The sequence below is a fragment of the Aplysia californica genome, unplaced genomic scaffold, assembly GCF_000002075.1.
Source record: "Aplysia californica isolate F4 #8 unplaced genomic scaffold, AplCal3.0 scaffold00293, whole genome shotgun sequence".
NCBI lineage: Eukaryota > Metazoa > Mollusca > Gastropoda > Aplysiida > Aplysiidae > Aplysia > Aplysia californica.
The window spans coordinates 690,657-702,638 of record NW_004797563.1 but is presented as its reverse complement, the minus strand read 5'-3'; the positions used below and the strand labels follow the sequence as shown (position 1 = coordinate 702,638).

Genomic DNA, 11,982 nt, shown 5'->3' with positions numbered 1-11,982 from the left:
CAGACAGACAGAGAGAGACAGAGAAAGAGAAAGACAGATGGGGTGGTGTGGGGTGGGGGAGAAAGACAGAAAGGAAGAAAGAAAGAGGAGGGAGGGAGGGGGGAGGGATATCCCAAGGTCCACGAAAACTTAAGTTTCTTTTCAGTCCCACAGCTTAGCTGTCCTACCAAGCGAATAGCCAATAAGTGCGGGAGAGGTTCTTTTAGAATGAGATTCTAGGTCCATCAATATCCAGGCGTACCGAACGTCTACAAACGACATGGACATGTAATTGTAATGAAGACGACGGTACAGTTAACTGACAGGAGTTCTATTCAGTGTTTACCCATCTTCTTGTTACACAATCTTACAGAACGGTCCTGGAAAATAGAGCAAGATAATAGAACGATAGAGTAGCGGAGAGCTGACATGGTAAGATGACATGATCAATATCAGAGTAATTATAGGGAGTGTAGGGACCTGCTGGGTGAGACTCCGTTGTGCTGCTGAATGAGTTCTCAGATACGCTTGGGGATGTTCATGTCATGTAACTGGGTGCCTATTCACAGATCTCACTCACATATTATTTGGTTGTCTAATATTTAACTGTGATAATAATAATTGAAGCGCCGAGTAATTACTATATGTACTAAAAGTTGGATATTTCAATGTTATTTGCAGTTAGAGAACTACAATATTACAATTAAAGGAAATATTTCATTGGTATAATAAGTAACCCAGTCTTTTCTGCATCTTAGAAAGTGTTTCCATTTCAGTTTAGAATCTTCATATCACCTAATGTTTCCGAAAGTTATTTTTGTTACTTTTGATTGGAAGTTCGTATAATTTGTTACTTTTGTTCATTTAATACCAACTACTTTGTTATGTACGTGTTTTTTACTATCCCATTGTCGGTCACAATTTAGATCATTTAGGAGGCAGGCTTCCGATACAGCTTGCCAGGGCCAACCCGGACTGATAAGAGGGATATAAAGACTGAGATTCTCGATAAAGATTTTCTTCCAACTCGGGAATCGAACTGGAGTCCCATGTGTGCGACAGAGAAGTGCTTAGCAGCTACATATCAGACGTCTCAGAATAGAAGTCCCTGTTTCAAAATTGGGGAAACTACAATGTTTACGGTGAATCTTGGAACCTCACTCCCCCCCCCCCCCCCCCCCCCGCCCACACCCGGCTAAGGTAGCATGCACACATTATTTCTCATGGCACGTTCAACAGCCAGACGTTGTTTTTCCTGTTGTTGGTTCTTTTGTTGGTTTAGTATTTTGTTTGTTTGAAAAGAGGTCGGGGGTGGACAAATAACTTGGGTACTGCGTGGTACAATGTATATCATAATTGCTGATTAACATTGAGATTAACAACAACAACAACACAATTGTGAAAAGTAGATTATCAATATGGATATCTTAAGCACCTGTTGAAAGGGCTCATTAAATGGCCCCGTTTATCATTAGGAAGAGCGGGGTCATGAAGTAGTGTGCATGTGAAATGAGATTATAAAGATCATGAAATCGTTGGAGCCCACGATCTTGTCAATCGATGCAGACAAGGGACAAGGGAGATTGTGACTTGAAAAAAAGAGCCAGTAAAAACTACGTGTCAGGTCTAGTGGTGGGATCACAATTTTGGGGGAATAAATACGTAATTGACGATGCTAATACAACTGTCACGTTCCGCCGCAGTTAACAATTTCCACCATTTATACAAATCAATTTTTGCATGACAACGATGTGGTTCAACTTTATAATAGCCCACATATTATTATATCTTCATTTGTTGATGTTATTGACAAAAATGAGAATTGAAGCGTTTACAGTAATGTCACGAATGTTAACATTTTGTTCCTCTTTTAGAAAAGCAAACGTTCTTTTTCCAAGACATAATTACTGTTTTCAGAACAAAGAAAAGAGTAATTAAATCCTACCCACGTCTCTGCCTTTTCAGGGGGAAGCTACCCAATAATAGAAGTAATGCCACACTGCCAAGTCGTAATGACATGATATAGCGCAAACAATTTCGCTAACATTCCTCCGTTTGAACGAGAGTAGGTCTATCAACATTTTTCGAAAGGCAACGATTTTCTTAAAGAAAGTAAAAGTCGGGCTACGGTGATCAATAACAGATGCTGAAGGGGATATAAACTGCAGAAAATGTCACATAGCTTACTTTCTACCGTTTCAGTTTCTACAGAGTTGAGAAAACGCGTAGATTATCCAATGGAATTATAATTACAGGTCAAGAAATATAATATTATCTCTCAGCGTAAAAATCAGTTGAAGGATATGATTATAAATCTGTGCTCAGTCGAGAGAGAATAATGGGATCCAAGCGTTCTTAGTCCTGATAACCGGCGCCTATAGTGTAGCGATTAGGTGTTTTGCTGGCGCACACAGGAGACCCTATTGGGGAGAAATTTTTACCAAGTACCTCAACCCGAGTTGGCCCTATAAGGCAGGGTCTGAAGCCTGTCTTCTTAATGATGTAAATCGTGTCGATGGGGTTGTAAAAACACCTACACAAAAAATATAATTTTGTCTTTATAATGTCTAAAGTACAGAACATTTTCCGCGCCAGTACGGTCATTTTGCAATAATTTTGTAGAGGAGATGTAAGAAGTGTTTATCATCCTAGAATTCTATCAACATCTGTGAAAGCTACAAAATTTATAGAAGCGCTAACCCTACGCTGGGTGTAACAATACTATTGAAAAGCAAATTGTGCACTTTCTAATCATTTTCCAAATTCTGTGGTTCATATACATCTTTGCACTAAAAAGGACACAATATCACCTTTCGCCCTGTCATTCTGTGACTCGGTGAGTCATTAGAGGGCTTGGATATCGATTGCGATACCATGGGAATTTCGGTGCTGGGAGAGAGGGGTGGGCTGGTGGCAGAGAGGGCAAAAGACAAATTCTATCAAGGAAGGGTGTCTTTGTTCGGAATGTTTAAAGAGAGAAGACAGATCGAGAATACGTGTAGGGTAAACGTTTAAGAGTAATTATAAAGTTAAACAAAAAATATGCAAAGACATAGATACGATAATTGGTTTCATGACTCTTCGGGTAGAGAGGAAGTGCAGCTGGTTGTATGTCTGGTTCAGAAAAAAAGGAAACAGTTCTATCGTAAAGTTCTGATCACTGCGCTGTTCACACTGAAGAGAAAGAATGTATTTTTGTGCAAATGTCCGAGACGGAAAGAGATGTCTTTCATTATCGATGGGATAGGGGGAAAAGGGCAACAGGACGCTTTAACTATTGAATAATACGGGCAGACAGAAAATTCATCTGTCTCCAGTTCTTCTTCTTCTTCTTCTTCTTCTTCTTCTTCTTCTTCTTCTTCTTCTTCTTTTTCTTCTTCTTCTTCTTCTTCTTCTTCTTCTTCTTTTTCTTCTTCTTCTTCATCTTCTTCTTCTTCTTCTTTTTCTACGTTTACTCAACAGAGGAAAACGTCCTTGATAATGTCAATACATAAAGTGGCAGACCAGATACTGTTTCTATAACATTAAAAATGGTAAAATTTGTTTGTTTAGTTGGCTTTAATGTCGCCTAAACAGATAGCAATATAACGCTTGTTTGTTTCAATTTTAATCTAAGATGCACTAACAAGGTATGTTAGTTGAATAATTCCTGTCCACTTTTTGCCTTTCTGTCTTCCGTTTCTTTGAGATTTATAATAGTATTGTAAGGAAATGATAATAAACAACATTAAAATATCACCTGACAAACAAACAAGATCGATTGAGCTCATTAAATCGACGCAGTTTTCTGATCATAGAACTATATAATATTTATATATTACACAGTGAGAAGAAATTGGTATACAAAACTTACCGAGTTTTTCAAAAGCATCAGATTAATATTGATAATATGAACATAACATGATAAAAAGCCCTGTTTAGCGGATAGGTTTAATTATTAATTTAATGGAAAAGTTAGGCATTAGAATATTGTTTTGGAAAGTTACCCAGCTTAATCAATTATTATGCATCAGATCAAAGCTAACAGAATACGATAACAAGCATAGTTATGAGAATAGTTTTCATAATTAACGTTTAGCGGAGAAGGTGGATTGGGAGGGCGGACAGATTGGTGGAGGAAGAAGGGGTTGGGGAGGGGGGGGGCAGGAGAGCTTGAAGCTTATTGGCCTATTCCATCATGGTTGAAATGCACTCGAGGGTTTACCAACGCGACGCCAGCCTTAAAATCCCTCTGGTTACAGTGACTTTGTAAAAGTAAACAACGGCTAGCCTTGACCGCATACATGGCGGCACGCAGGAAGACATCGTAGCAACCAAGACGAATACACACACTGTGGAATATTTTTTTTTAAAGGAAGGAGACTACAGGTAGCAATGTCAAGCAATCAACGCGTTATTAAAAACAAGAAGAAAAAAAGAAGTCTGCGTACAGTAAATGTCTCCTCTCCACTTAAAAGGAATTTGAGGTCATGATAGTCTCTTCCTAGTATCATTTTCGGTTGTTTTAGACATTTACACAGTGAAAAAAGCAGAGGGAAAAAACCCACCTCTATTGCCTCAGGCTCTTTTGTCGCCCACATAATTTTTTTAGAACGCAATCGATTTTATATCGTCTGAGACGCAACAATTACTTCCAGTAGGACTTGAGAATCGCACCATTCCTTGCCCTCGGGGGAAAGTTGACGTAGAAAAATACCAGCATCTTGTATTATTGGTAACTTCAGGCAGGGTACTGTCATCCAATTAGCGTCAAATAGCTACACCTAATTTAACCTCAGCACTCTCAGCAAACTTGCCATTTTGATATCTTATTTTGTCTCTATACATTATATTTGGAAGGGAAATCCAACACGCGGCCAATGGGAGCAGACTTTTTTGGCAATGTGACTTAAGAGAAAATAAAATGCCTACGTCAGATTTTCTTCTACACTCGCCAACATGGCGCGCACCGTTTGTATCAAGCTGTGTTATGAACTGGATATCCATGGTTCCAATACAAAATAGAGCGCTTGTCAAGGCTCTCTTCCCAATTGTCTCTGTTCTAAAGGTGAAATCTAGTCAAGTTTGGAGATCTACTTTAATAACTGTTCTCTGCTGCTCTGTTGAAAGGCCAGTAAAACTCAAAATATGCTTTAGTTACTCAACAACTCTACATGCCTACGCGTTATGCGTTTTTAAATCTTGTTATTTTAGAAAGCCATTTAGTTTAACACATTATGTATTTTCTCGCTAACCCTGGGCGCATTTTGCCGTTGTCTACGGTGCAGTGGTTATGCGCCTCACAGTCGTACGCAGAATATTTGACTTCGATTTCCATTGGGGGGGGGGGGGGGGGGGGGATATTAATCGAACATCTTGATCTCTTTTCTGGGACAATGTATCCCTCTCAGTCCGGGTTCACCTTGACAGACTGGGTCAACGCTCGCCTTCTAAATCCCATAAACTGTGTCGATGGGGTTGTAAAAACAACTAATTTACATTAAACATATCTGCAAGCACTGACGCATTCTCACAATAATTATGCCCTGCCTGCTTCACGTGTTCGGCAATCTCTTGGGAGCGTCTACGTTTTCTACAATACTTCAACTGCTTACCGGTTTTCTAAACAAATTGTTAAAATCTCTTTTTAAAACGGGGATATAAATATTTGACCGATCCTTTTTATTTTCAGATGAGGCTGCCATTAGTTCAGCCAGAGAGGAAAACCGTTACAACGCAGTTGTCCGTTTTCCGGATCAATTCTACTCTATCTTTGTTGTTCAGATATTTGTATGGGCCACAGCAAGGGCCATTCAGAGGATGATCTTGATCTGGAAGTTCCTCCTATTAATGATTTAACATGCCTTGGTGAAAACAATTACATCCCGAACAGGTACGGCAAGATGAGACTGAAGAAAGAATAGCTTAAAAGATAACAAAAGAATTAAGAGAAGACATGACGCATTCGTCCCGAGACAGATCATGTAAGCCAACGTTTGCCAAGATCTAGAAGCGTGATAGACTCGTTAAAACACATAATGTGTTATAATTTAAACCAAACGCGAGAAAAAAAGATACAGAAACTTTGTTTATAGCTTGAAAATCGTCAGCTTCACGGTGCATAATTATTGGCAAAAAAGTGTGATAAAATATATGAAAAATAAAACCAAAGTCGAGCCCGTTCCCAAGACAACACCGCTGACGTCTTGGGCTAGACCGAAACGGGCTGACCCAGTAAAAAATCAACACAACAAAAGAATAAACATTTTTGTGAACACCGCCAGTACATTATTTGCGAGGGGGAGGTCTTGCCCTCAGCCAAAAGGAACAGATGACGTGAGCAATTTGGAAAGACGTTAAATGGCGAAAGCTACCAGACTAGCTGCTTTATTTACTCTGTTCTGGGTAAGGAGATGACCTTTCATAAAATACACAACATCAATACCAAGTGTAACAACTGCGACCCTGACCCCTGTCTGTCAAACCCTGACAATGATCAGAAGGAAAAATAATCATACAGTTTCATAAGATTCGAAGTGAAGGGCTTCTTTTGTTTATGACACCTCAATTTAAAAAGGGAGAAATTTTGTTGTTGAGAAGGCTGCCTATTAAAGTAGGCTTGTTAACTAAAGGAAAACAAGGAAAAAAGGCATAATGGCTTTTCCAAATTGCCTTATTATCAATTATTACTGTCAGGCCTGCAGCAAAATGCTAGTTGATTTGTACAATACATTCACAATTCAGAGGGATATTTGTTTCACACGCAATTCTCACGTGACTATACAGTTTCGTTATTTTATGGTTTCATTTCATGCAACAATAATTCAAAATGAGCTGGTGCACGCCTTCTGATTTTGCTTAACTCCGAGGAACTTTAGAGTTTATTTTTGTATAATTAGTGTGACGCCACTTAGTCATCAAAAACAACAAAAAACAAATACCTCCCTAAGAAAAATCCCAACATCAACCCTTAAACAAACAAAAAAGGAAAAAGACAATCTCACTTGACATTTTGAGTTTCATTTTGTACTGAGCTGGACACTCAGTGGACAGTTCAGACATCAGAGAACGTAACAGAACACTCTTGTGTTTACACTGACACCCCATTCCCATGCCGAAAGAACCCCCCAAAAATACAACGACAAAGTGTGTGTGTGTGTGTGTGTGTGTGTGTGTGTGTGTTTGTGTTTGTGTGTGTGTGTGTGTGTGTGTGTGTGTGTGTGTGTGTGTGTGTGTGTGTGCTTGTGTGTGTGTGTGTGAGTTTCCATTAAAGGACGAGACCAAAAAGAGATGGTTCCCCCAAAGCAAAGCACAACAACAAAACCCTCCTAACAAGCCAATGATATTATATAGGAAAAAAACCCAGGAGAACTTACATCGAGAAATTCCGGTTGCGTTGTAGCTCATGTGCCTCTGGCCCAGGTCGTGAAGGAGCGCCACCATCTTCTCCTTGTTGTCCAGGCGAGCCACCACTTTCTCAACGGCGCCCATCACGCGCAGCACGTGCGAGCGGAGAGCAGTGCTGGCCTTGAGCTCTTCCACCGTCTTGTCGCGGAAGGTCATGAACGTACCACGGATCTCTGGGTCTTCAAGTAGGCTGTTGGGTCATGGGACGGGGGTGGGGGGGGGGGGGGAGGTAGGGAAAGAAACAAATTATACATTTTCATGTTGATCATCATAGCCTCTAAGGTTAAGGGAGATAACACGATGATGTAAGGAGGCGGTTAAACTGATTTTGTTTGTTTGGTAAAGAAAAGCCCGTCGTCCCAATAATGGTCATTTAGTGGTGGGGAAAAGTAAGACAGACAGACAGACAGAAATAACAGAGGGAAACAAAGAAGTATAACCTACCAGTGGCGCCCTCCAACCACGCGCGTAAAAGTGAGAAGTAGGGTATAACGAACCGAGTGCATTAAAGTGACTATAATAAATAAAGCATCTGGTGATTCTATTGAAAGAAACAGAGAAATCATTAAAGGCGAATAGAAAGGGTTATACCCCAACCGCCAAGTAAGAGAAATGACATACTAACTTTCAAAACGTTCTAGTATCTTAGAACGAAAAAATAAATCAGGTCCGCAGCTTTGAATACATTGGTTGCACAATTACACCACATGCAAAAAGTGACACCTAGATTAAAAAAGAGGATTGCAATATCTTTAAAAATCTATTAACAAATTTAATTTGAGCAAGGTGAAATCTGCCCAATCAAACAGAAACATAACAGTGAACACAAAAATATGAAGCCTAAGAGCGGACGCGTGTGCGATCAGTTTGTATGGACGCTACGCTGGACTCTAAAACTCTCTACAAGGACAAACAGAGAAGACTGGAAGCCATCTAAATGTGGTATTTAAGGAAAATGCTCAGAATCCCATTTACAGAGAGGACAACTAATAGAGGAGTGCTCCGAACGACAGGTTGTAAAAGCTAATAATAAGAAACATCAGAAAAAGACAATTCAGATTCTATAACCACATAGATTAAAAACTGCTGCTGTGTGGAAATATAGAAGGAACGAAGAGCAAATGAAGGACAAAGATAGCATACACAAAATGGCATTAACAACTTTGCAACAAATAACACAATGAGAAAAATCCTGCCGATCAAGACGACAGACAACAGGAAGGAGTGGGGTACCATAATCACCAAAGTTTACTACAGACCTGACAGAAAAGGAAGAAGAAGAAATAAATGTAACCGAAAACTGAGTGGCAGGTGTGATGTTATATAAATATGCTACTGCAAATTTGAGAGGCAGCTGAGATGAGGAAATTAATGTAGGCTATAGCAAATTAAGTGGATGCATTTTACGCTCCTATAGCCAGACTTAGTATAATTTCGGAGGCGGGCTGCTTCGATCCTTACTGCCAGAACCAACTCTGGCTGAAAGGGATACCAAACTCCCGTTCTTTGCATGTACAGCAAAACGCCTTGCCGCTACTTTACATATGACAGTATGTGCGAATAGTATATAAGACAACGAATTAAATATTGATTGGAAACCGAAATGAAGAAATAAGTATTGGCAGCAGGAAAATGAGCGTATTGAGACCAAAAGGAATACATTATAACATAGGCTTTACCAATTGGCAAAGGATGAGAAGAACGAATAAACAAAATGTAGGTCGATAGGTCACAGTATACCAGAAGGACAAGGAAGACCAAAGAGAGTCATAGGCTCGGGCAATACAGGGTATGATGGGAAAGCGAGAGAGACAAAAGGAGGGAGATAATGTTCAATACATCAGATTAATAGTCGGCGAAGGGAGGAAAAGGAAATTACATAGGAAAAAAGCATCCGTATTTCGGAACTAAGTAGAATAGAGATATCATTGTATCAAATAATTGTAGGCCTACACCTTGATCGGAATGGGAAACGACGATAAGATATAGGCACAATAATTCATAATCTCAGAACGGAATGGTAGATAAACAAGACAATTATTTTCAAATTAGTTTCTGAATTATGAGAATAGCAGAACTAATGATTAAGTATAAGTTTCGTAATACGCAGAGTAGGTATATTGTTCATAGGTCTATCTATCTAAACTGATTGATCTCAAACGGACATTGACGCTTATAGTTTTCCATTCATGTTTCCGCTCGTATGCTCTAAAGAGTTCTATAATAATAATAATATTTTTTCTAGTGCATTCTCGTCATCAATCTGTTCAGCCTTTTCCACATAACTTTCTCTCAGTGGCGGGGCGCCATTGGTGCAATTGGTGCAAGCGCTCCACCTAACCCTGGCCTTCATCTCCCCCATTTTCTAATTGTTCTTAACCAGTCAGTGCTCTAGATTTACATACTAGTACTAGATCTAGTAGTACTTAGCCTACGTCCTTGCAACCCGTCACCCGCTGGCTGCGCGTGCGCCAGTGAAGAGACAGACAGCGAGGATGGTTTATGCTCGTCGCATCGCTTGCGGTAGTGTCTGCTTGGAACAAGCAAAATCTTTGCACCAAAGTTATTTTTGTAACTGTAGATAAATCTATGCATCGTTCTCCCCGCGCAAGAAGAAAGGTGGGTGAAACTCCTGTTCGCAGCACCAATTTGGTGCAAGCTACAAATTTGATCCAAGTTACGGCTAGTCTATCTACTACACTAGTAGACAAGTAGAGTCTACGGTAACTCAATGAAGAATAGGTATCGAAACTGTTGTCGCCCTCTATTGTGTAGCATGTCCTGTTAAGGGAAATTTCCAAATTGAGTCTGCTTGTTGGTGCTGCCCGAAGTAATTAGATATCTTTGAATCTTCTCAGATTGTGAGCACAGTGAATTGTTAGTAGTATTGTTTCACTTTATTGCAGCTTTTATGCGGTTTCATCCTGGAACAGTTGTAGATATCGATAGATCTAGATTATGGGATATCCTGCAGATTCTAACTGACTTTCTCTAGAAATCTAGATGAATCCCGTTAACGCTTTGCTTCTTGTACCTTCTTGTGCCATTCAGCAGCTACAGTTAGAAGAGAAAGTGCGCATAAAAGAGCTTGGTCCTCATCTGCCGCAGGATTTTGAGCTCAAGAAATGTTCGCTTTTTTCCTGTACGTAGTATGATAAGTAAAAGAAATTGTACTGTTTCCATTACAAGTCTGGCTTTTTCTGATCGATCAGACACTCACATGGTTTAGTCATCAATCACACTCACTCTCTCTTTGCCCCCCCCTCTCTCTCTCTCTCTCTCTCTCTCTCTCTCTCTCTCTCTCTCTCTCTCTCTCTCTCACACACACACACACACACACACACACACACACACACACACACACACATACACACGAACACACACACACACACACACACATACGCACGCACAAACACGCACACAAACACGCACAGAGAGACTCGCAGAAAACAATAGAAAGAACAGACTACACCAGAGCGCCCGCCAACCGCTCATTACAATTTTAATAGTAGCAAGTAAGCCTATTGCCCATTTATGCACTTTCCAATAATGCACCACCTGTTCTGCAACCCACGCGACGCCTCTGCTTTCTCTACATTTACCCATGCCTTGTTTGCCTAGTAAATTTCCAATGGGAGCAAGAAGACCAAAACCTTTATGGCTAGTGATTGTGTTAGAAACTGCATTTTTAAATTGTTCTTATAAGTGAGCGGCTCTCTTGAGCTTCTTCCAATACCTCCTCGTTTGATATCTTTTCTGGCCATGAAAGTCTCAAAAGTCTACCACGAAAACACGTTTCTGTTGATCTTAGTTCCGAAAATTCGAAGCCTAATTCAAAGACTATAGAAACCACATTCTAAAAAAAAAGGTTTTACTCACACACACACACATACACACACACACACACACACACACACACACACACACACACACACACACACATACACACACACACACACACACACACACACACATACACACACACACTGTGTGTATTATATAAACAATATAAAATCATAATAATGTATATATCTCTCTTTCTATCTCTCTGTCCTCCTCTCTATCTCTTTTTTTCTCTCTCTATCTATTTCTCTATCTATCTGTTTTTAAAATATGCAATATTATATAAACATTTCACATGGATAGCCTATAGAACAAAGTGGCACAATATAGAGGTCGATTTATCTTCAAGATGTACGTCTGAACAACTTAACAAGTATGGATATATAATGACATGTCTGTCAGAGGAGAAGAAATTTGTCCTGCCGCTACCACTTCTGCCACCCGGTAAACATCATCGACCCTTCAATCTTTTTGCAGCTGTTAGCAGACTCCAGGAGTATAATATCATTCTAACATTAAATGTAGTTACACCGGTACGTTCTAAGTTTCTGAGCGAGTTGAATTGCACCGATGATTGTAGACGACGTTTTCTTCCTGTAACAGCCTTTCAGGAAAGGAAATGAATAGATTTTATGTAAACTGTAATTTGAGTGTGTGTGTGTGTGTGTGTGTGTGTGTGTGTGTGTGTGTGTGTGTTTGTGTGTGTTTGTTTGTTTGTGTGCGTGTGAGTGCGTGCTTGTGTGTGCGTGTGTGTGTTTGTGTGTGTGTGTGTGT

The 11,982-nt window shown here is 39.9% G+C and overlaps 1 protein-coding gene across 1 annotated transcript in view; it reads right to left on the bottom strand.

The window, feature by feature from the left end:
- The window catches only part of LOC101863594 (neuroglobin), a gene marked incomplete in the record, with an annotated part of 110,731 nt that overhangs the window by 18,955 nt on the left and 79,794 nt on the right, over positions 1-11,982 (bottom strand). Inside the window, 1 exon segment of the mRNA XM_013084448.2 lies at positions 7,350-7,555. Coding sequence (XP_012939902.1) covers positions 7,350-7,555 — 206 coding nt within the window.